The sequence below is a fragment of the Caretta caretta genome, chromosome 23 (genome assembly GCF_965140235.1).
Source record: "Caretta caretta isolate rCarCar2 chromosome 23, rCarCar1.hap1, whole genome shotgun sequence".
Lineage (NCBI taxonomy): Eukaryota > Metazoa > Chordata > Testudines > Cheloniidae > Caretta > Caretta caretta.
The window spans coordinates 6254141-6279378 of record NC_134228.1 but is presented as its reverse complement, the minus strand read 5'-3'; the positions used below and the strand labels follow the sequence as shown (position 1 = coordinate 6279378).

At 53.8% G+C, this 25238-nt stretch overlaps 1 protein-coding gene across 1 annotated transcript; it reads right to left on the bottom strand.

Annotated features, from left to right (window-relative positions):
* LOC142069905 (maestro heat-like repeat-containing protein family member 7) lies at window positions 1-25219 on the bottom strand. The gene is made up of 18 exons (XM_075122665.1): window positions 25084-25219; window positions 23972-24072; window positions 22174-22299; window positions 20857-20936; window positions 20183-20306; window positions 19462-19548; window positions 17124-17228; window positions 16108-16243; window positions 13280-13389; window positions 11987-12136; window positions 11524-11678; window positions 10996-11143; window positions 5269-5445; window positions 3970-4125; window positions 2263-2364; window positions 1956-2058; window positions 1447-1506; window positions 1-437 (listed from the first exon to the last, which is right to left on the bottom strand). The coding sequence occupies exons 1-18, from the start codon at window positions 25217-25219 to the stop codon at window positions 253-255; spliced, it is 2241 nt and encodes a 746-aa protein (XP_074978766.1). The 3' UTR covers window positions 1-252.
* Window positions 25220-25238: the final 19 nt, after the last annotated feature.

The following is a 25238-nucleotide window of genomic DNA, read 5'->3' as shown; positions in this document are numbered from 1 at the left end:
AAAGGGCTGATGGTGCCAAAAATATACACGACCGGAAACGGGGACGGAGGGCGGGACGTAAACGCTACACGGGGCATGGAAACCTGTCAAAAAGTACATGGTGATAAAAGCTATTGAGCGGTTAACTACTCACGTGGCTGGGCAGGGCAGGCGGCCAATGGGGAGGAAGCCATGGTCCAGCATGATGTGTTCCACCCTGCTCCAGGTGGGCTCTGGTGCACCAAACCCCCAGAGTAGGGAGGCTGGCTTTTACTAGGGCAGCTGGGCAGCTTCAATGACTGGGCTCTCCCTCGTACACATCAGTCTCATCCTGTGCAAGAGTGTTCGTAGGCTGGCGCGGGCTGGACGGTGTTTCTTGCAGGCATTGAGGATGAGCATGGTCTGCGAAGCCAGGCACCTGACGGAGGACTTGCTGTCCTGCTGCAAGCCTTTCAGGACTAAGATTGAAAGGAAGGAAATGGAGGTCAGAGCCATGGGGCTCTGGAAAGCCCTGGCAGACCAAGCCAGCGCTGTACCTCTCGGCCCGCGACAAGGAGGCAGCAGGCTGGGAGGCGGGAGGCAGGGGACTAACAGGAACAACCACCAACCCTCACTAAACATCCCCGCTGCCCTCCACAGCTGGGGGAGCCCCCAGACACAGGCAAGAAGTCACAATGAACCCCATTCACTCACTATTTCTAGGACTGCCCCACCCCTGCAGTATCTGATGGCCTCATCCCTGCCTGTATTTATGCTCCCCCTTTCCCCCAGTGCACAGATGGGCACTTAAGCCCAGAGTGGGGAGATTCACAAAGGGGGCTTGGGCATTGTTAGGCTACGCCTAACTTCCGGTGCCCTGCTGCCCTCCAGGAAATGCTGAGGAGGAAGCTCAGCCATTCTCTAGCTCTGGTTGGGGCCCAGCTGTGAACCTGCTCTGGGAGTGAGGAGCCTGAGCTATGTCACCCCCCCTCCCCCTTTTCCCCAACAAATGTGGAGGAGACGCTGCTCTGCCCTGCGCTGGCCCAGGGGTCCGGGCACGCAGCAGGGAGGTAGATGACCGGACGTCACCTCAGTCTCCTTTGGAGCAGTGGCTTGACACCAGGCACCCCACCTGGAGGTGACTGCAACAAACCCTGGGCTAGTGAGTGCAAGGGGGGGAGGCAGGACCCCACCTTTGCTGTGTTGGGGGTGGGGGGCAATCGTCTGCAAAGGCCAGCCAGCTCAGGCCCAGTTTGGGGATTTGCCAGGCCACAGCTCTGAGGTCAGGGCTAAGTGCCTGGGCACATGCCAACCAGCAGACACCACAGGGTGAGGGGGAAGCTGATCAGGGGTTTGGGGATCTACATTTTACAACCCTTTGTGGCTCTCGCCCAAGATTACATTGTTGGCTTTGGAGATTGAACCCAGCCCATGGCCCTGGGCCATTCGTCCCTCTAGCGCTCAGTGCTCAAAGCGGGTACCACTCACCGTTGAAGATGGCATCCAACTTCTCCTGGCTCTTCTGGTCCAGCTGCCGGGCAGTGAGCCCTACACACACAAATAGCTCATCACATCCCTGCGTCCCCAGCGAGGGTGTCAAAGTGTCTGTCACCCTCCAAGCAGCGGGGCTTTCCCCTGCCCCTCGCTGACCAGGACGGACTCCTGAGTCCCCAGGGGAAAGGGCGAGTCCCCAGGGATGGCTGTGGGGCTGGTTGCCAAAGGAGAGCAGAGCGCCTTGAGGTTCCACTACCAAGAGCCCATGGTGGGGTGAGCGTGGGGGGGATGGGGACTGCATGAGGAGCAGTGGGGTTAGAGGGGGCCCATCAGCCGATCAGGGCAGTTTGGGGTGAGCTTGCTCCTGCGGGTTTCTGACACCCCTGAGCCTTCATTCGGCAATCAGGAGCCCTGGGGTTACTTCTCGCTGCCAGCAGGGACTGAGGAGAGCCTGAAACTGGGTCCAGCCCCCTGCTTAAGGGACCCCTCTGCTCTGTGGTTACCTAGAAACCTGATGGCCGCTTCTCTAATGGGAGCCTGTGGGTTTTCCAGAAAGGCCATGGTCTGGCAGAGGAAGGTTTCTGCCCTCCTCTTGAAGCACGCCACCTAGGAGCCAGAACAAGGGAGCACAAGGTTATTAAAGGCCTTTCCATCCTGCAGGCCAGGTTCCAGGTCTTTGGAGTGTCCTGCTTTCAGCCCTCCTTCCTGTGCCGGGGGGATCACGCAGAGGGACTACAGCCAGGGCCAGGTGTGGTCCCGGGGCTGGGGCTCGGTGTGGGCACGGAGCCGGGCAATGGAGGGCTCCCTCACCAGGCAGTCACAGCCTCGCCAAAGCTCCTTTTTCTGGAGGAGGGCACCGAGCTGGCTCCACCTTAGGAATTCCACTGCGCTCCTGAGGGCGTCCCAACACACCTGCAAAACAAGAGGGGCCGGGGCGAGTCGACAACGGTTACGGGAGCTGGAAGCCAGGGCCGTCCCTCGGCATACGCGCCTGCGTAGGGCACCATGAAATTTGGGGCACCAAATTGCCCCAAATTTCATGGTGCTACTAGGCGGTTGCATGCTGCACATGCAGCAGCCCCAGCCCCAGTGACCCGCCCTACACCTCAGCCAGCCCCGCCGCGGGCTGCGCCCACTACAAAGGGCAGGGCCATCCCTGGGGGGGGGCCCAGACAACTCCCTCCGCCCGGCCTCTTCCCCTTCCCCCCTGCTCCGTCCCCGGCCCGCCCCCATTCCACCTCTTCTCCGCAAGCCTCTTCCCCCAGCGACCCCACACTCACCGGCACTGGCAGGAAGCGGAGCAACCGGTCCCAGCCCGCTCTCCTCCAAAAGAATTGCCCCCTGCACTCACCGGCGGTGGGAAGCGGAGTGCCACGGCTGGGAGCTGGCAGAGTAGAGCGGGCTGGGGCCAGGCTGCTCCGCTTCCCGCTGCTGTCAGTGAGTGTGTGTGTGGGAGGGATCCCTTTCCCCAAACCCCCTCCCTCGAGCGACATGGCTGGATGCGGGGCGAGGGAAGCAGAGCGGGCTACTCCCAGCTCTCCGCTAATCCCCCAGGCCACTCTGGGCCTGTGGGCCCCCCAAAAGTGGCCCCACACAGCTCCTGCCTCCCAGACCCTGGTGGGGGGGAGGGGGAGGTTTGGGACCCCACACAGCCCCACTGCGGGGGGGCTGGATAGGGCACCCGAATGGCTAGGGACGGCCTGGCTGAAAGCCACTAGCCTAGTTACCGGAGGCCGTGTGTGCGGAACGGTTCCCGGCCCGCGGCTGCTCGCAGAAGGGCGGAGGTTTGGCTAAGGCAATGGCTGGAGACCTGACTCAATTCCCAGCTCTTTCTGCAGGAACTCAGGCAAGTTGCTTAGGCCCAGGGCTACAAAGGGATTTAGGTGCCTAATGCCCATGGGCATTCAATACTTCTGAGGCGCTAGGCCTCACGCTGTGCCTTAGTTCCCCACCTCATGGGGGGTAGGAGGGTGAATGCATTACTGCCGGGGGCATTTGGCTCCCAAGTGATGGGGGCCATGAGAGCGAGCGTGTGCACAGGCACCTGGGGCAGGGCGGGGGGGGGCTTGGGCATGTCATGGCTAGTAAGAGCTGTCCGGGCTGCTTGGCCAAGGGCACACTGGGTCTTGGGCACCATGCAGAGGCTTGCTCCTGGTAGGGGCCATGGCTAGGGTTGTGCTCTTCCCACCAGCACAGCCAGGGGAATGTGCGGAGGCCAGTGGCTGTAGGAGTGGTGAGCTGACCCCTCCGCCCACCCATTCTCTCAGCCTGGCTGCAGCGGGGGAGTGTTGGCCTCAGAGGAGGCAGGGAAGACTCGGCAGTTGGGTGGGGCGCCATGGTCATGGTGCTACTGGACTCAACGTTCAAGTGATTTTGAGCACCTGATTGTCACAGCACTGAGCACCTGCCCTCTGCCGGCGAGACCCTTGAAAGGGGGGTGTCACATGTTGGCCCCCCCAACAAATTCCTGGTCACTCTGTAACGATCTCAGCTGCAGGCTCCAGCTCGTGGCCTCACCTGGGACACATTGGGACGCTCATCATGCAGCAGGAGGAGCAGCGGGACCAGGCTGCGGAGGACGTGCTCCTTCATCTTCCTCCTGCTGGGCCCCCTTACAAGCTCCAGCAGGTGTTTAAAGAGGGTGATGGAGAGCACCCGGAGTTTGCTGGACTCCTGCAAGAGAGGATGTGGGGAGGAGACGCTGTGACGGTCGTGCCCACCCAGCGGGGTGAGCGCTCACTGTGTCAGAGATGTCTGCCCTGCGGGGGGTATTGCTAACTCACCCCCAGTCATACAGGCACAGCTGGGGCCAGAGTCTCATGGGCATAGCGCCACAGAAGGCAATAGAGATGCAGGTTTCCACCAGCTGAGGGGCTGGCCTGGTATCTTCTTGGCCAGAGAACCTCTTCTGTTCCCGCCAGGCCCCACAGGGTTTTGGTTTAAAGGCTCACGCCAGGGCGAGATCCTGCATCTTCGGTCTGGGCTGCCCTGTCCCTTCGGTCAGCTGGGGATCCAGGAGACCCTGGGAAGAGCTTTAGCTGGGCCTGTGCCACTACTAAATAAAGAGCGGCCGGGTCCCAGCAGAGTTCGGGAGGGCTGAGGGTAAGATTTAGCATTGTGAGAGCTGGGGAGGTGGGTGGTCCCTCCAGGAGCCCCCACTGGGACGTTACCCCTGGAAGGCAGTAATGGATGGGTCCCTTTCTCCCACCCACTTTGATCTTGCCGTGCAGTGGGGGACTGAACATCAGTCTGGTGAACACGCTGGCGGGGGCTACTTTTTTTGTGGTTACAAAAGGCCTGGGGAGAACTAGCCCCTCCTTTGATGCTGCCCTGCCATGAGAACGAAGGGGAGAGGAAAGGGCGGTAGCATCAGAACCTACAAACGGAGCCGTTTCCTTATGGAGCTGACAGGCCAGCTGTGGGATTCCTGGCCAGGGAGGGGAGGGGCAGGATTTTCACCAGGGTACCATCACTTGTTACCCTGGAAGCCAGGAAGAGCATTGCGGCACCCTGTGCTGCAGAGGCCCCCTCGCTGCATGCAGGCTCAGGAATGCATGTTCTTCCCTCAAGGGGAGCCTCGTCCCCAGGCTGCCCTGATCCTTGTCAGCAGGCCTGCAGGACACCAGGGTTCCCACCCTTACTGCCATATGCTCTGTTGGAGAATGGGGTCGCAGAGGAAGGCGGGAATGGGGTCACATCATTTACGACAATCCTTTTTCTGGCTCGGGCCATAGCATAGGTCCCGCTAGCCCACCCGCCAGCCCCCATTCACACGTCTGTGGCTTGAAGGGTCTCCCGCGGGCCCCCAGGCCTTACATCGTGAAAGAACGGCAGGAGTTTCTCAGCCACTTGCACAGCCACGGGGCTGGCGCTCTGCCTGTCCATGCCGGCGAGGATGTCTCTCAGCACGGTGATGGCGTTGGAGATGACGTCCCTGTCTGCCTCGTGTAGCTGCTCCACGAAGTCTGGCAGCAGATGCTGGAGTTTCCCCACCTGTGTGAAACGAGGAGCTGCTTTACGAAACACCCTCCGGTGACCCAACAAGCCATTTCCAAAACAACGTCTGCCTCCCCTAGAGACAGAGGCACAGGAAGTAGGAGTGCAGGGGGTGTCTGGCCTTTGTCTGTTGTTCTGCAGGGCAGAGCCTGGCTCCTGCAGGGTGCGTCTCTGGGTGTGTGCAGCACCTGGCACAGCTGGGCCTGATTGTGTCTGGGGTCTCTGGGATCCAAAGAACCCTAGCACTAGAGTAGCAGCAGAGCTGCGGACTCTAGACCCCCAGGGAATGCTGGCGACACCAGTGATCCAGGACGCCCAGACAGAGCCATTTTGCTTCAATTAGGAACCATTTTTTCCTACGAATCCCCTTTTTAAGCCTCTTACGTTTTAACTGTTGATAATGGAGCGGCTGGTGTAAGATTCAATTCATAAAGAATTAAAGAGGATAATTTCATTAATGCAAATCAACATGGGTGTATGGAAAATATTTCCCGCCAAGATAATTGCTATCTGTTTTTCGATGAGATGACAAGTTTGGTAGTTAAAGGAAAGAGCATTGGCATAGTGTATACAGACTTCTGTAAGGCGCTTGAGTTGGCCCCGCACGGCAGTTTGATCGGAAACCTAGAACGATACAAAAGTAACGTGGCCCACAACAGTTGGATTATCAACTGGCTGATAGGTCTCAAAATGTAATTGTAAGCTGGGAATCAGCATTACACTGGTGTGTTTCCAGTGTGGTCCCCGCAGGGCCTGGGTCTTGGCCCTATGCCATTTAACATTTTGATCAATGACCTGGAAGAAAACATAAAATCATCACTGATAAAGTTTGCAGATGACACAAGAATTGGGTGAGTGGTAAATAATGAAGAGGACAAGTCACTGACACAGAACGATCTGAATCGCTTGGTAAACTGGGGGGGGCAAGCAAACAGTATGTGTTTTCATATGGCTCATTGTAAATGAATACATCTAGGAACAGGATGGGGGACTCTGTCCTGGGAAGCAGAGACTCTGAAAAGGACTTGGGAGTGCTGGTGGAGAATCAGCTGAACAGGAGCTCCCAGTGTGGCGCTGTGGCCAAAAGAGCTCATGTGATCCTGGGATAAATAACAGAAGAATCTGGAGTGGGAGTATTTGGCACTGGTGTGACCAACTGCTGGGATCCTGGGTCCAGTTCCGGTGCCCACAATGCAAGACCAATGTTGATAAATTGCAGAGGGTTCAGAGAAGAGTCCTGAGAATGATTAAAGGATTAAAAACCATGTCTTATAGTGAGAGACTCAAGAAGCTCGATCTATTCAGCTTAACAAAGAGAAGGTTGAGGAGTGCCTTGATTACTGCCTATAGGTATCTCCCTGGGGAACAAATATTTAGTATAGTCAAGAAAGTCACACTAGGCATTGATCATTCCTGTCCCTGGTAGACCACATCGGCTTGTTACTACTGATCCCCCACTTGGTAAGGCAACTCCCATCCGTTCATGTGCTATATATATATATCTATTCTGCTTCCTGTATTTTTTACTCCATGCATCTGATGAAGTGGGTTTTAGCCCATGAAAGCTTATGCCCAAATAAGTTTGTTAGTCTCTAAGATTCAACAAGGATTCCTCATTGTTTTTGCTGATACAGACTAACACGGCTACCACTCTGAAACCTATCTAGTATCCAGTTCTCTTTGTCAGCAATGGAGAACTGCTTCAGCCCAATTGGCATATCGCCTTGTCACGGAGTTCTCGGGCGATACTCTGGAACTGCTCCCTACGAAGCCAGTCAGGACTCTGGGGAAGTCTCCTTTCTGCGAGCAGACTGTCTTCAGGACACACAGCTCACACAACTTCCACCTTCCTGGGTCTGACCTCGGAGCATTCAGCATCCTCTGCCCCTCCATGCTCTTCCCACAGCGAGTCCGCTCAGGCGGGCTCTTGGGGAAGCCAGAGGGTCCTGTCCCCCAATTCCACAGTCAGATGTGACTCTCAGCCAGCCAGTAAAACAGAGGTTTATTAGACGACAGGAACATGGTCTAAAACAGAGCTTGTAGGTACAGAGAAGAGGACCCCTCAGCCAGGTCCATTTTGGGGGGCAATGAGCCAGACAACCACGTCTGCACTTCACTCCATGTCCCCAGCCAGCCCCAAACTCTCTCCAGCCCCTCCTCCTCTGGGCTTTGTCCCTTTCCCGGGAGAGGAGGGCACCTGATTCCTTTGTTCTCCAACCCTTTAGCTCTCACCTTGCAGGGGGGAAGGGCCCAGGCCATCAGTTGCCAGGAAACAGGGTGTTGGCCATTCTCTGTGTCTAGACCCCTGCACACACCTGCCCTCTAGGGCTCTGCAACGATCATACACCCTTATCCCACCCCCTAGATACTTAAGAACTGCCTAGGGGAAACTGAGGCACCCCCACAATATTCAGAGGAAACATTAAGAACAGTCCCGCTTTATCACACGCCTCTCTCCCTTAGTAGCAACACCATCACCGGGGTTTCTATACTTTGACGAGGTGCTGCAGAATAATGGGGCGTTCATATTATTGATCCAACTTGTCAGAAATTAGTTGTCATTCCTTTTCACAAGCTTCATGTTTTCAGCCAGTGTGCTGGTCCTGAGCTTCAGGTTTTTAGCTGCGCAGTTGGCTTGAAATGACTTTGTGCCAGGTTTTTCTCTCACGGTTTCCAGCATGTGGATGGTACGGTGTGTCAGTTTATCTGCAGATGCCAACAAAGTATCTCAATGCTGAAGCAATTCAGAGAGACGACAGCTCAAACAACGTGTCATACGTTATGTCAAGATCCATCAAGAATTCAGGGGACTGACTTCTTTTCAGCAGCCCAACAAACATAGACCTCTCTTGGTGTGTCATGAGATGCAGCCTGAAGGGGAAGGCCCAATGACTGCGATTATGCCAGACAGCAAATACAGTGCAATATGAACCTGACACCCCCAATCTTTCTCAGCTGCTCAGCCACTTTGTTCTGTCTTGGTTTTAGGTGAGCGGCTGTAAAGCGTATACAGTTTGTCAAAGATTTCCAAGTGATTTACAGCTCTTACTTCACTGAACGTTTCAGCAGCTGCCAAATCCAACCTGTGGTTCAAACATGACCTCGCTAGACCATTTGGGTACTTCTTCACAATACAGCTCGCTACGCCAGAGTTCTTGCCAAGCATAACACCAGCACCATCACTCGCAAATGCTACAAGAGTCATTGTGATCGGAATTCTATTTCTTGAGGCATTTCAGCCCACAATCTACAGTGCCTGAAGCCGCCGAATGTGGAAGCGCAATCAGATCAAGAAACATGAAGTGAGGATCATCGTCTTCAAAGTGTCACATTTTAAATAGATTCTAATTGTCGATTCATTGCTCAGAGTAGTTGATTCATCAATAGACATGGCAATCTTTCCATCACTCTCCGGCATCTGAGCACACATTTGTCGTTTGCAATGCTTTCGGTGCATTGCAGACGAGATAGGGTCTAGCATGTCTGTAGCACTGAATGATGAGCCCTTTTGGGGGAGGGATAGCTCAGTGGTTTGAGCATTGGCCTGCTAAACCTAGGGTTGTGAGTTCAATCCTTGAGGGGGCCATTTAGGGATCTGGGGCAAAAATTGGGGATTGGTCCTGCTTTGAGCAGGGGGTTGGACTAGATACCTCCTGAAGTCCCTTCCAACCCTGATATTCTATGATTCTATGACTGATACCAACATCTACACCATGTTGTATCTGGAATTCAGTTCAATCGGGGTGATCAGCGTTAGGTTTGCTACGTTTAGCAATGTAATATGCCATTTGCTGTTCCTGCACCATTGTGTCAGGTTCTGGTTTTGTCATGTTAACCACCACTTCAACTTCAAAAGTTGTGGTTTCTGCTTCTTTCGAAAGCTGTAAAGCTAATGCGGAGGCAGTTGAATCTTTCTCTTCCTTTATCTTCATGGGCAGAGATGTTAATTTGGACTTTCAGCTAGGTCCATAAGGAGAAACAGAAAACTACCACCAGCCGACTGCTATGGAGAGACCTTGGTGAAACTTTGCTACAGATAAGGCATCCAAGCTTACCATCATGGCAGGACAACCAAGGATAATCCCTCTTCTTCGGCATCCACTAACCAGACTTCATGCCAGCTGGTCTTTGGCTGTTGAAGGGTAATCTTCACGGTTTGCTTTCACTGCAATAGCCACCTCAGTGAACTCCATTCCAGGAAGAGCTCTGTTTTTGTGTTTGTGTCTGCAGTCGATGCACGGCTGCTGCTGTCTTGGTCAGCGTCTTTAGCCTTCCCAAAGAAGTAGTTAGGAATAGAAGAATTCCTATTTCTCTTTTCACTGCATCAGAGGGCTGCTGGCTGTAACAGTCAGTTGTGCCGGAGATGTGAATCATGTGATTTAGCTTAGCTACTGTGTACGTTCTGGATCGACTACAAATTTGTTGTCTGGTGTTGTTTAACATCTTTATTTATGACCTGGATGTAGATAGAGAGAGCAGAGTGGTCAAGTTTGCAGATGACACAAAGCGAGGAGGAGTTGCCAATACTTTGAAGGAAAGAGCTAAAATTCAGAGGGATCATGGTAAATTGGAAGACTGGGCTATAGACAACAAAATGAAATTCACCAAAGACAATTGTGAGCTGCTACATTTAGAGAAGAAAAAACAAATGCACAGATACAGAATGGGGGATAACCGGCTTGGCAGCAGCACTGCTGAGAAGGATCTGGGAGCTGCGGTGGATCACAGCCTCCGCATGAGTCAGCAAAGCGATGCTGTTGCAAAAAAGCAAATGCAATTTTAAGTTGCATTAACAGAGGTATAGCTTGCAAGTTATGGGAGGTGATAGTACCACTCTACTCAGTGCTGGTTAGGCCTCAGCTGCAATACGGTGTCCAGTTTTGGTCACCAATGTCTAGAAAGGATGTGGAGAAACTGTAATGGATCCAGAGGCGAGTGACAAAGATGATCAGAGGGATGGAACACAAGCCATACGAGCAAAGGTTGAAGGAACTGGCTATGTTTAGTTTGGAAAAGAGGAGATTAAGGGGGGACGTGCTAATGGTCTTCAGATACTTGGAAGGCTGCCCAAAAAAAGATGGCGAAAACTTTTTCTCTCTTGCCACAGAGGGCAGGACAAGAGGTGATGGGTTCAAACGACAGCACGGCAGATTTAGATTAAATCTCAGGAAAACCTTCCTAACTGTAAGAAGAGTAGGACAATGGGACAGACGACTAGGGAGCTTGTGGAAGCCCCTTTGCTGGAGGTTTATAGAAGGAGGCTGGAGCCACCTATCTGGGCTGGGATAGACACAACAAATCCTGCATCTTGGCAGGGGGCTGGACGAGCTGACCTTGCGATCCCTTCTCACCCTGCGGTTCTATGAGAGGTGTCCCAGAGCACCAGGAGAGGGTTTCGGCGTGTTCTGCCTCGACTATAGCGCTGGCTAGAGTCACGCTCTCTCTCTTCGGCCCAATGGCGATACCCAGTGGGAGACTGAGAGACACCCTCAGGCCATGGTGGGGACACACGGCGCTCCTTCCCTTGCTGCAGGGGCTGGAACTTACGGCCAAGGGGGCGACGCCAGCCTCTTGTTGAGAGACATCGTGATGCTGGCGCAGCGGACGTTCCTGCAGCCTGTCGAGCAGCTCCCGTAGGACCTTTCCTGCGGTCTTGGGGTGGGATGTCAGCACCCTCCACATCTCCACAGCAACGCTGCAAAGGGAGAGAGCCGATTTCAGCTGGCCAGAGCCCTGCCAGCCTCCAGCACAAACCGCCACCCGCACCCTGCTGAGTCTCCCGCCACCGGCCGGCCCTTTGTTGCCCTCCTGCTGCAGCAAGGGCCCCCACTGCCTGGCGCATGCTGCATGGGGGCCGGGTCTGAGTGTCAGCCCCGGGGGAGGCCGAGGGCTGCCATATGGGGTTTTGCAGGCTGGCCTGTCTCCACGGCATGTCAGCCTGCAAAACCCTCCAGAACAAGCAGAAGCTCTGCAGGGAGCAGGAGGTCTCTGGAAGGTTCTGCACGCCCCTGTCCCTGGCAGCGGGACCAGTCCGGGGGAGCCGGAGCGCAAGCGGCAGCAGCCTCAGCCCCGTACCTGTCACATGACAGCGAGCAGCCCAGCAGGGTTGTGACCACCTCCTCGCTGTACTGGTCGCCCAGCACGACAAGGGCCTTGAGCAGCTGCTGCTGGGCCAGCGGCTCGCTGATGGAGTCCAGGTTGTGGTAGATGCTCGTCACAGCCTCCGACACCTGGAAGAGAAACGGGGAGATGGGAGCCTTGGCTTCCTCGCTCTGCTATTGATCTGGGGTGCCAGGGACCTGCCGCACCTGAGAGCATCTGCCCTCCCACATCCTCTTCTCCAGCTCCAGGCCTAGAACACAGGGCCAATTCCCGGCCTATCGATTCACAGACTGCAAGGCCACAAGCGACCATGGAGATCACCTAGACTGACCCCCCGCATTGCACAGGACCTGCCCCCCAGTAATGCCGAGCGCCCAGAGACAGAGTCTCCCACGGATGGGCTCCCCCAGCAGGCTGTTCTCACTGCAGCTCTTACCCTCTCCAAGCTTGGGCTGGGGACCCACAGGATCACATGCAGCATGTGCCTGGCCGCCACCGAGTCATGGACGCTGGTGTCTCTCATGCCCTCAATAGCAGTGAGGAGGAAGTCCATGCGCTCGGATGGGTTGAAGTACTTCCCAAACATCTGAAACAAACCTGCCAGTGAAACCCCTTTTGCTGCCCAGGGCGGTTCCAGTCGGACCGAGCAGCCAGGACTGGCCCAGCCAGGAGTGCAGGCAAAGCCCGATCTGCCGGGACAGGGCTGGGTTATTGCACCTGGGACGCACAGCACCCAGCCAGCAATCAGGAGCTGTCGTGCATGGCACAGGCCAGCGTGGCAGTGCACGGGGGCACAATACTGCACAGCACGGATACACTCTCTAGTGCTCAGCAGGGGCTGGCAATGGTGCGTGGACGCAATGATGCCTTGGAGAGCATTAATCTCTGGGGAAGCTCCCACCACACCTGACAAGGAGCTGGGATCAGGTTTGGATGAGACCCAGTGCATCTTGGGATGTGGCATGGAGGGAGGCATATTGGCCCGCAATAGTAGAAGCCTTGCCAGCAGATTGAGGGAAGTGATTATTCCCCTCTATTCGGCACTGGTGAGGTCACATCTGGCCCCCCACAAGAGAAAGGATGTGGACAAATCAGAGAGAGTCCAGCAGAGGGTAACGAAAATGATTAGGGGGCTGAAGCACATGAATTATGAGGAGAGACTGAGGGAACTGGGCTTATTTAGTCTGCAGAAGAGAAGAGAAGAGAAGAGAAGAGAAGAGAAGAGAAGAGTGAGGGGGGATTTGATAGCAGCCTTCAACTACCTGCGGGAGGTTGGGGGGGGGAGGCGTTCCAAAGAGGCTGGAGTTCGGCTGTTCTCAGTGGTGGCAGATGACAGAACAAGGAGCAATGGTCTCAAGTTGCAGTGAGGGAGATGTAGGTTGGATATTAGGAAACACTATTTCACTAGGAGGGTAAGAAGCACTGGAATGGCTTACCTAGAGAGGTGGGGAATCTCCATCCTTCGAGAGTTTTAAGGTCAGGCTTGACAAAGCCCTGGCTAGGATGATTTAGTTGGGGTTGGTCCTGTTTTGAGAAGGGGGTTGGACTAGATACCTCCTGAGGTCTATGATTCTATGAGATGGAGTGGGCCATAGGCAGGCTCCGGCTCAGCTGGATGGGGTCAGTCACACGCCTGGGTCTGTCCTTTCTCCCTGACTCCTAGGGTCTTAATTTCTCTCTCCTGATAACTCTGGGCACAACAATCGCAGGAAGCATTGACGGTAGTTACCATGGCGATATTGCTGGTGTTGGTGAACCAGGTGACCCAGAAGGTGTTCTCCGCTCGCCACTCCCTGAGGACCTGCAGATACTCTGCACTCTGGTTTGCCAGCATCGTGCCTGAACCAGGGAGGGGAAACAGACAGCAGGCAATATAAATCAGAGGTTAGCTTTGGAAACGGGAATTTTGCAAGGAAGTTTAGAGACAAGTACATCTAAGAACCATACCGTAAATTCAGGCCAATAACCTTCCCCCCCCCCCCAAGAAAACTAAACAAACTAACCCCCCTGGAAGAGTAAAAATAAACCAGGCAGAAGTGCAGCAGCAGTGTGAGGTTCTCCAGTTGATTGCACTGAACGCAGCATGTAGGATTACCAGCCCTGTGGGCAGGTAGCGCATGTGGGCATTTGGTCCAAGGAGCTACTGGCCCTCGGAGACCAGGAGGCCAGAGGATCTGAACTGGTGGAGCCAAGGGAGACAGCGAGTTACATAGAGGAGACTTTTAGGGATGCAGTAGAGTGGTCCACCCCCAGTCTGACAGCCTCTGTGCTGCTGAGGAGGGTGAAAGTTTCTGGGAAGGAGAACATCGAGCTGGAGCAGAGGGAGCGATCCCATAGTTGGGACCCCCCTTCCAGATGAAGTCAGGATATCCTCTCACACTGAGGCTGCCCCTCCTGAGGCGGGAACACCAGTTACAAAGAAAAGCCAGGTAATAGTAATGGGGGATTCAATCAATAGACATGTAAGCAGTTGGGTTTGTGATGAGTGGGAGAACGGCATGGTAAATTGCCTGCCTGGTGCAAAGGTTGCAGCTCTCAGGAGACATCCAAACAAACTTATTTGCAGTGCTGTGGTATGTAAGCTAATGTTTAAATCGGCCTCTGTACGAGATAGCGAATGTGACAGTGAATTTTATAAAAGTCTCCAGATCTGATCCCTGGTAAGCCTGACTTCAGTATCAGGCAAATTGTTGAAACGATAGGAAAGAACAGAATTAACAGACACATAGGTGAACACAGTTTGTTGGGGCAGAGTCAACATGGCTTTTGTAAAGGGAAATCATGCCTCACCAATCTACTAGAATTCTTTGAAGGGGGTTAACAAGAATGTGGAGAAGAGTGATGCAGTGGATATAGTGTACTTGGACTTTCAGAAAGCCTTTGACAGGGTCCCTCACCAAAGGCTCTTAACCAAAGTAAGCTGTCACGGGATAAGAGGGAAGGTTCTCTCAGGGGTCAGTGGTTAAAAGATAGGAAGCAAACAACAGGAACAAATGGTCAGTTTACACAGTGGAGTGAGGTAAAGAGCGGGGCACCCCAAGGATCTGTGTTGACACCAGTCTAGTTCAACATAGTCATCAATGATCCAGAAAAAGGGGAAACCAGTGAGGTCGCAAAATTTGCAGATGATACAAAATGACTCAAGATAGTTAAATCCAAAGCAGAGTGTGAAGAGCTACAAAGGGACCTCACAAAACTGGTGGACTGGGCAACAAAATGGCAGATGACATTCACTATTGATAAATGCAAACTGGACACCACAATCCCAACTATACATACACAATTATGGGGTTTAAATTACCACTCAAGAAAGAGATTTTGGAGTCATCGTAAAGAGTTCTCTGAAAACATCCACTCACCGTGCAGTGGCAGTTAAAAAAGCCAAACAGAAGGTTGGGAACCATAGGAAAGGGATAGATAATAAACCAGAAAAATGTCAGAATGCCTCGATACAAATCCAATGTGCGCGCCCACACCTTGAATACCGCGTGCAGTTCTGGTCGCCCCATCTCAAAACAGATATACCAGAATTGTAAAAGGTGCAGAGAAGGGCGACAAAAATGATTAGGGGTATGGAAGAGCTTCCATATGAGGAAAGATTAAAAAGACTGGGGGCAAGTCTACACTTCAACCACTCTATCACCATAGCTGCACCGGTGCTGTAGCGTTGAAGAGAAGATGGTCCTCTGCCAACAAGCTCTTAATCCACCTCCCGGAGAGGCGCTAGCTATGTCAGTGGGAGGGGTGCTTCTGCCAACAGGGGTGTGGATTTTTCACAGCCCTGAGCAATGGAGTGATAACAATATAGGTCTACAGTGTAGACCTGGGACCATTTAGTTTAGAAAAGAGCTGACTAAGGGGGGAGATGACAGAGGTCTATAAAATCATGACTGGTGTGGAGAAAGTGAATAGGGAAGTGTTATTTACCCCTGCACAGAACATGGGAAGTAGGGGTCACTTTCTGAAATTAATAGGCAGCAAGTTAAAAGCAAAGAAAAGAAGGTATCTCTGCACACAATGCACAGGCAACCTGTGGAAATTGTTGCCGTGGGATGTTGTGAAGCCGAAAAGTATAATTGGGTTCAAGATAATCAGGACTAATGCAACCCCAGACTTTGTATGTCCCTAAACCTCAGACTACCAGAAGCTGGGACTGAATGTGAGGGGATGGATCACTCAAAATTTCCCTTTTCAGTACATTCTCTCTGAAGCATGAGGCACTGGCCATTATCAGAAGACACAATACTGGGCTAGATGAACTGATCTGAGTCAGTATGTCCATTCTTATGTGAGTTATGAAGAGTAGAATATGGACAAGGGAAGCTAAAGACATCAGGGGAAAGTCCATGGCTTGAAGGACTATGGATCCAAAGGAGGGTTTTTTTAAAATGTGTATTAGGAACAAAAGAAATCCGAGCAATGGTGTAGGCTCATTACTAGATGGAGACTGTTTAAAAGGATGCGGAAAAGGCAGAAGTGTTCACGAAATATGTTTCCCATGTTTGGAAACCCCATGTCAATGTGTTTAGGAAGGACAAGAGTCTCCAGTGCTCTTACATTTTTGCCGCAGCATGAAGGCGTAGAGGTGGTGAAGTCCCTCCATAGCCGATCGGCAGATCTCCTGCTCCTGCTCAGCACTGCACAGAGTGAGACAGCCCACCAGCTGGCCCAGGACTCTGAACTCCTCCACTCCCTGACGGAGAGAGGGAGCAAGGGGAGTCACTCGCCCCTGCAGGAGCGTGAGGTCACCTTGGACTCCTCTTCTCTGCATTCCGCCTCTCTCACTCCATCCTGGAGCTCCCCACAACCCCCACTTTCTGCGCCGAACCTAACCTGCCGGCTCTCTCCTGCCGGCTCTCTCCTGCAGCCTTGTCCTCTAGCCTCCCCCTCCTGCCAGACCTTCCCTTGCCCCTCCTGCACCCCTGCGCTCGCTCTCTGCACTTCCCCATGTCGCACCAAGCCCCTTGCCCTCCTCTCCTGGGGTCTGCACAGCCTCCCCTGACCCACTCCCCATTGCTCTGGCTCCTTTGGCCCCTCCCATCCCTTTCACTGTGTCCCCTCCCACCTCCCTCCTTCTCTTCTGCTGCCCCAGCCTCTGGGGGCATAACATCCAAGTGCCCCCCTCCAGCTGCCGGAGGGGAGGCCCTGCAATAGGGGGGATGGAGCAGCTGCAGCAGCTCAATGGCCCTGAGCACCCAGAGCAGGGGGTCTTCATCTGGCAGCCTGGCAGGAGCTGATGCCAAAGCATCCCAGGGGCAACTGACAAAGGGCGTGAACAGACACCTGGGTTCAGAGGGTGCTCTCAGGGCGATCCTGTGTAAATCTGCTGACCCTGCGGAGCAGACTTTGGTCCTAGGGGAACAGCGGGGAGAGTCCTTGGAGATAGAATGATGGGGCTCCACCCAAGGCCCACTGGAGTCAGAGGACAGACCCATCAGGCCTCATTAGATTGGACTCCTACCGAGGATCTTGCTGAATCACTATTCCAGGTCCGGGTTTTCCCTGCCAGGGAGCGCTGCACCGCGAGGCTGCTCAGTGCAGTTAGGAGACGGCCAGAGTCACAGGCTGCTCACCTTGAATTTGTGTTGACCAGAGATGAATTTGGTCAGCCAGGTGATTCTTCCCACTGCCCTCAGCCGCACATGCACCTCCTTGGATGCTGTCCAGGGGAGCAGGACCTGAGAGAAACAGATTGGGACAAATTGTGAAGGAGAAGGACCAAAAAATAGCACAAGCACATAGAGTGAAAATCAGAAAGGCTAAGGCAAAAATGAGTTCGAACTGGCAAGGGACATAAAAGGCAATCAGAAGCAGCTCTGTAAATGCATTAGGAGCAAGAGAAAGACAAAGGAAAGTGTGGGGCCACTACTCAGCAGGGAAGCAGAGCAAATAATGGATGATACAGACAAAGCCAAGGTGTTTAATGCCTTTTTTGCTTCAGTTTTCACTAAAAAGGTTAATGGTGACTAGATGATGACCACAATATTAACAACAAGGGGGAAGGAATACAGGCCAGGCTAGGGAGAGAACAGATAAAAGACAATTTAGGTCAGTTAGATGTATTCAAGTTGGCAGAGCCTCATGATATTCACATGAGATGGAGCTAGACAAAGCAATCTCTGAACCTTTAGGAGGGCTGAGGTCCCAGAGGACTGGAGAAGGGCAGCCACAGAGCCTATCTTCAGAAAGGGGAACAAGGAGGCCCCAAGGAATTATCCACCTGTCAGCCTATCTTTGGTACCCAGAAAGATTATTGAACAAATTATTAAAGAGTTTGTAAGAACCTAGAGGAGATAATAGGGTGATAAGGAATAGCACCATGGATTTGTCCACAACAAACCATGCCAAACAAATCTAACTTCCTTCTTTGACCGGGTTACTTGCCTAGTGGATGGAGGGAGGCAGTATATGATGATGTATATGAAGTTTCGTAAGGCTTTTGACACAGTTCCACAAGACATTCTCATAAGCAAACTAAGCCAATATGCTCCAGATGAGACTACTCTAAAGTGGGCGCACAACTGATGGAAAGGCAATCCTCAAAGAGGAGTTATCACTGACTCTCTGGCAAACTGGGAGGGTGTCTGAAGTGGGGTCCCCCAGGGGTGTGCCTGAGTCCAGTACTGGTCAATATTTTCATGAAATACTTGGTTAACGGAGAGGAGAGTATGCTTGTCAAGTTGGTGGATGACACCAAGCTGGGGAGAGTTACAAGCACTTTGGAGGACAGATTAGAATTCAGAATGAGCTTGCCAAATTGGAGAGTTGGTCTGAAGTCAACAAGATGAAATTCAGTCAAAACAAATGTGATGTAACGCACTTAGGAAGGAAAAATCCAATGCATAAAAAGAAAGTGGGGGATAACCGGCTAGGTGGCAGGACTGCAGAAAAGGATCTGGGGGTTAACCTGAATCTCACACTCAATAGGAATCAAGAGTGTGATGCTGTTGTGAAAGAGGGAAATGTCATTCTGAGGTGTATTGGCTTGGAGCACTGTGTCCAGTTCTTGGCACCCCGCTTGAAGAAAGATGTGAACAAACTGGGGCCCGTCCAGAGGACAGCGACAAAAATGATCAGCGGTTTAGAAAACCTGACCTATGAAGAAAGGGTGAACAACTTGGGCATGTTTCGTCTTGGGAAGACAGAGGGGGTACCTCCTAACACTCTTCCAATACGTTAAGGGCTGTTTTACAGAGGATGGTGACTAATTGTTCTCCACGTCCCCTGAAGGTAGGACAAGAAGTAGTGGGCTTAATCTGCAGCAAGGGAGATTGAGGTTAAATATTCGGAAAAAGTCTAAGGGTGGCTAAGCACTGGAACAGGTGATCTAGGGAAGTGGTGGACTCCCCATCATGGACGTTTTAAAAAAACAGGCTGAACAAACACTCCTCAGGGACGGTCGAGGAATGCTTGGCCCAGCCTCAGTGCAGGGGGTGGAGTAGATGACCTCTTGAGATCCCTTGCAGCCCTGCACTTCTGTGATTCCCTCTTCCCAAGCTCTGGGATTGAGAAGACCAAATATCTGCTGAGGACATTTCCCTCTTTTTGGAGCACAAACCACCCACAGAATCGACTTCCTGTGGCCCCAGAACTAGAACGTTGGGGGAATCTAGCTCTGGGCTCTGGCCAGTATTCGTGGGGCCCATGGTGAACACAAATGAATCCCGGGCTCAGATGAGGCTCAGTGGAGAACACGGCAGATCCTGCCCTCCTCCACCCCCACGCCATGCAGACGTTTTTCAGATATAGCGGGGGCACTTGGTCCTCCAGCCCAGGAACCTTTGTATAGAGCGTACTCTGACGAGCAGAAGGCACGGGGGTGTCCCATGCTTGGGATTAAATGGAGCTTTGGTCCCAGAGCCCCACCCCAGCTACAGGACTCATCTCCTTCCTGCCCCCATGCCTCCACACCTCCACGATGTTTTGCAGCACCACAAGGTTGGGCTTCTCATCCTCGCACACCAAGGCCTTCAGCAGCTCATCCATGGTGTTCAGAGTCTGCGTGCAGAGCAGAGGAGAAACCACAGCAAGTGGCGTTACCAAGCCAGGCAACAAACCAATGCCCTGGCGTGTGACATGCCCCAGGCCATGGCAGCCCCTGCTATTCCAGCTCACCCACTCACTTGTACCCGCAGGGGACCTACTGCAAACTCCTCCTGGCAACAGGACCCCACCCGCTTTTGCTGTCCCCAGGGAGGCCACTGCACACAGTCTAACGCATTAGAAGAGTCAGGAAGGACTCCGCATTTGAGGGGGAGGGGAGATTTCCAGCCAAGCTTCACTTCCCCTGGCCTGTATGCGTCTCAAGCAGCCGATCGATCTCAGGCCTGTGCCCCCAGCCATGCACTGGGGATGAATGTGCTTGTGAAGGGAGTGTCTGTACCCCACTAATTGCCAGTGCCTGTGAAGGATAAATGCCTACTACTGCTACCCTATGAGGGAGTTACTCCTTTATCTCTGGCGGTGGGGCTTGTGCTTTGGTACTGCAGGTCCTGAGCTGAAGCGCTGCCAAGGAGCTGTGATCATTACACTCTTATGCCAGCGCCAGGTAACCCAGGGGGCAGGGACACGAGCGACTTGCAGGATTCCCCCTCGGTTTGGGGCGGCTCCTCATGGCTAGTTTGGGGCTTACGTTGTTGTATAGAGCAGCCTCCACGCCCTGGTTGGTCTCTGCTGGAGGCAGGGAGAAGACGCTGGAGAAGCAGACGGTGAGCAGGCTGGATAGCTCCATTCCCCGCAGCAGTGGCTTCACTTTGCTAAGAGAAGAGACACGTGCGGATTGTAGGGCTGAGGCGAGACTGATGCACTGATGTTGGCCTCAGGCTCCCAGGACATGATGGGCAGGCTTCTGGGAAGCTGAGAGCAGGGCGCCAGCGGCACTGAGAGAGAGCCCCCCATGGCGCAGGCTGTGCCACGTGCCAGGGCTCAGCCTGCCCAGCCTCTGAGCCACAGGGAGTCGCTGAGCTGCCGGTGGGATGCAGCTGGCACAGCTGGCGGCGACTCCGGTGGCTCCGCTCCGGCAGTGCCCAACTGCCCCTCTCCCCCCGGAGCCATCGCCTGCGGGTCCCAGAGGGGACCGGTCCAACCCCCTCGCTCCCTCCCCCACATCTTCACACGGCCACTTGGAGAGGTCGCCAGGCACCGAAGGATCCTCCACCACCAACCCACGGGTGCCACGTGCCCGGGGGAATCAGAAGATGGGGGAGGAGCAGAGGGGGCAATGCCGTGGAGAACTGGCCATGCCAAGAGGCTGGCGTGTCTGGCTGCACACAGCACTAGCTGGGGCTGGGCGGGCAGGCCGGGTACCTCAGCTCCATGATGGCGAGCATCGCTTGCTGACGCACCCCGCTGGTCAGGGAGTCGACAGACTCAAGATCAATCAGCTCCTGGGGAGACAATGTGGGGAAGTGCCAGCCGGGCTCCGAGCTCCCGTAAGGCTCCGACTGGGGAGCAAAGCGCAGGGCCTGCAACACGTGGCCTCGGCAGACAGGTCGTCCTGCTGTGGGCTTGACGGTGTGCAGGGCTCCAGCTGGGGAGCGCAGTGCAGGGCCTGTGGTCAGTGCCCCAGTGTCACGCACCAGTGCACTGCAAAGGCTCCATCAGCATTAGCACCCAGGGACTCCACCTGAGATCAGGCTCCTTGTGCCAGGTGCTGCACACACACGGTGAGAGCCAGTCCCTGCCCCAGAGAACTCACGAGCTAACTGGACCAGACAAGGCATGGAAGGGAAACTGAGGCACAGAGGGGGAAGTGATTTGCCCAAAGGTCTCACTGAGGAACTGAGCCCCAGCCCACTGGACCACCCACCAGCACACGCTGTCCCACATTCAGGGAAGGGAGATAAGCTCCGGAAAGCTTTCTGCAGTGCCACAGAGCAAAGACTTTCCAAATCTACGGAGCAGATTTGTTGCTAGTTCCCTAGTGGGCACTGACTGCGGAGTGTTGGGGCTCTGTGCAGGGAGACTGGTGTATACAGAGCGACCTGGTGACTTGGGAAGCTGGGTGCAAGGGAACAACCTACGTTTCAATGCAGTGACATGTTCAGGAACAAAGAACGCAGGCCACACTCACAGCATGGGAGGCTCTAACCTGGGAAGCGGTGACTCTGGAAAAGACTTGGCAGTCATGGTAATCAGCTGCACAGCAGCGCCCAGTGCGAGGCTGGGGCCCAAAGGGCTTATGCCATCCTGGGCTGTACAAACAGGGCAATCTCCAGTTGTTAGAGAGGTTATTTTCCCTCTGTGTTTGGCACTGGTGCGACCTCTGCTGGGATCCTCTGTCCAGGTCTGGTGCCCACAATTCAAGGAGAATGTTGATCAATTGGAGAGGGGTCAGAGAAGAGCCACAAGAGTGACTGAAGGACTGGGAAACATGCCTTATAGTGAGAGACTCCAGAAATCAATCAATTTGGCTTCACAAAGAGAAGGTTACAGGGTGCCTTGATGACAGTCTGTAAGTACCGACACAGGGAGCAAATGCTTGATAATGGGCTCTTCAGTCTAACAGACAAACGTCCAACACGATCCAGCGATTGGCAGTTGAAGGTAGACAAATCTGCAGAGCTCTCCGGGCCAATCACTAAACCCGCCAAGTAACATAGCCCGAGTGTGTGTTTTACTCACCTTTATCTTCTTCACAAGGAGGGCTTTCCCGAGAAAAGCTGCCAGGTTTCTCTCTGGGTGCCTCCTGAGGACGGCCCTGCTGATGGTGATGACACAATCCAAGAATTCAAGTTTCTTGGCCTCCTCCTATGCCCCGCAGAGATTAGACAAAAACAGGAAGGTTAGCGTGGAAAGGAGCTGCCAGTGGGAGAGATGTCAGAAAGCTTCCCCCCAGCACTGCTCAGACTTTGATATGCCGAATGCCAGAAGGCCATTCATCTCCCAACAGGAGTGACTATGTGGGGAGGCCAGGGCAGCTCTGTGTGAAACCTGACCAGAGAGGAAGCAGATCTCATGGGGTAGGTGTCGAAAGAGGAACTGCAACATGGGGGCTAAGCAGCCAGATAGTCTTACTGGGGAGCTTGAGCAGAGTGGGAGGAACATCTGGGTGTGGCACCCTGATACCCCAATATTCGCCATGGTCATATCATTAGGATATGTTTGGTACCAAGTATGTCTTGTAAGGTATCAGTCTAAAAGTCTTTATCTGCTAGACATTACTGTCTCATTGGATTGCATGTGCTATCGTTGTATGTGACGTTCTGAAGTTCAGCTGTGTATGTGTTCCTGAAAAACACTGTGAGGTTCAAAACAGCCTTTCAGGTAGAACAGCAAAAAAGCCAAACACTGGCTCCTGGAGGAAATGCACAAGCATTAGGGCTACCCCAGGAACTGTGTGCAATAGAAACCTCCCCGAGATAACGCGACACAGCGGGACCTGTTGGACCCAGGTCACAGCAAAAGAGTTTTCCAGCAGGTGGGAAGAGAAGATAAAAGGGGAACAAGGACATTGTGGGGGCGGGGGGGACGGGACCTCAGACTCCCTGCAATAAGATACCTGGAAACACCTGAGGGACAAAGATTGAACCATGAGAAGTGATGGTCCCAGGCTAGAGAGAGATTCCTAGCCTGTGCAAGAAAACCTGGGAAATCCAAGCTGCAAAACCAAGGCAGCTTCTGCCTTAAGAATCTGCCAACCTGTTTATCACTCGGGGAGAATTTGCTAATGTATATCCTGTCTATCTGGTGTGTAAAGCTTCGTTTGTGTGTTTTGTTTATTTACTAGGGTAATCTGCTTTGTTCTGTTTGCTATCTCTTATAACCCCTTAAAATCTACCTCTTGTAGTTAATCATCTTATTTCTTGTTTATACCACAGCCCATTTTGCAGTATAAATTAGTAACTGGGAGGAGGGGCAAAGAGTTGTTCATACCTCTCTCGACATCGAGGGAGGGGGCGCATGTCATAAAACCTTTGGGTCTGTACTCCAAAGGAGGTGGGCACCAGAGTACTGGGACAAGGCCCTTCAGCTGAGTCTTCCCAGAGCTGATCTCAGTGTCTGTGTCTTTCTGTAGCTGGGTGTGGCCCTGCCTGTGTGTATGGCTGGAAGAGGCTTGTGAGCCGAACCCAACAAGACAAGGTAACGGGGGCCCAGGCTGGCAGAACAGGCGGGCTCAGTGATAAGCCAGTACATCAGGTGGCACCTCAAAGGGGGGCAACCCATCACACTGGAGACTGGCCAAATCCAGTGGACACAAGTGGGCAAGGGGCATGGTGGGTACCTTTTGTAACTCAAGAAAGGTTTTTTTAAGATGCTCTAGTTTAAACAGGAATTATCTGGGGGCAGGTCTCTGGCCTGTGTTATACAGGAGGTCACAGTGGTCCCGTCTGGCCTTAGAATCCATGCCTCATCCGGAGAAGGACGGATGGTGCATGTGGACAGGGCAGTAGCTGACAGATCAGAGGAGGGCTCTTGGTACCTGTTCATTGCCCTTGAGAAAGGCGTTGATGTACTCTAGGGTGTCTTTCTCCTGCGAATCTGGCCCCATAAAACAGGAGGCATTCCCAGGTGATGGTGAATCTGATCAAAGACAGAGCAGTGGTAATACCTGGGGCTGCCAAGCTGCAGGTTGGGTGACAGAGATTTTAGCAGAAACCCTTGCCCCCCGCTCCCACCCCAGCAGGGTAGCAGCCCCGATGCACAACAGGGTCTGGCACAGCCATCCCTGGTTTCCCCAACTCTTTGCTGCTCAGCCCAGCAAAGATCCAGTCAGAGCCCTGGTTCCCAGCGGCCACCCCACTTCCCCGCCGCACCCAGCATGCAGGCTGAGCCTGGGGATTTGGGGAGCGCCACACCTGGAAGGAGGCATGATGTCAGGCTATGAGTGGTGTCCCCGCTCTCCGGGCCATTGCTGGAGGGGGCAGAGGGACTGGCAGTGAATCGGTCTGCTCCCCACTGCGGGAGAGGGAGGAGCTACCCAGTCTGCGGGGGATACGGGGACCCAGGGCCTGCCCGTTCTGCTTCCTCTGACTGCCTCTCCTGCCATCGACAGCCACCGGGTGTAACCTGGGCAGGCCCTGGGCTCCCATCATCAACCCCCCCACCCAAATGCCCTGTGCTGTGCCATGCGTCACCCCCCTGCAAAGGAGCCAGCAGATGGGGCTGCAACATCAGGGGGCATCTCATGCTTTAGCCGGCACCCTGCAATCCTAGGCTTAACAACCCACTGTGCACAGAGCACCCCCTTCCACTGGTGGAAAACATCTTCCGATCCTGCAGTGTGACGGATCAATGTGGGCAATTCAGTCAGTTTCCACCTGATGCTTCTGCTGCCGCCCCTAATGCCCTGATCAGCTGTAGAGGCTGCAGCTGCTGCCAGCAGGAGGGGCCATTCCCCCCTGCCTGGGTTTTCCTGTCTCTCCATCTCATGGCAGCCCAGAGTTGTACAAAGGTGATGGTGTCTTCTCCCTCCACTGACACCCTGGTCTTGCAACCCCAACCCCCAGAGGGGCCAAGACCCACCGCAATGCAGGGACATGGCCCCTGCCATTTTTGCAGCCCCCTCCGCCCACCCAGGAGGCACCCACTCACCAGCATGGAAGGGCTGAGGCACACACAGCTCCTGCTGCTGCTGTGGGCTCTTCCGCGGACTCTTCCTTCGAGGAGGTCTCGTCTCCTCCCAGGCAAGGATGGGCTTCAAGGGGACCTTGCGGACTTCCTCAGCCATCCTGCAAGAAGCCAGGACA

Excerpts from the sequence above, each read along its gene's own strand:
- LOC142069905 (XM_075122665.1), bottom strand. The coding sequence starts at position 25,219 with ATGGCTGAGGAAGTCCGCAAGGTCCCCTTGAAGCCCATCCTTGCCTGG. Across the intron at positions 22,300-23,971 it reads TTCTCAAGGGCAATGAACAG|GAGGAGGCCAAGAAACTTGA; the intron begins GTACCAAGAGCC and ends TGCGGGGCATAG. Across the intron at positions 20,307-20,856 it reads CTCGCCATCATGGAGCTGAG|CAAAGTGAAGCCACTGCTGC; the intron begins GTACCCGGCCTG and ends CTCTTCTCTTAG.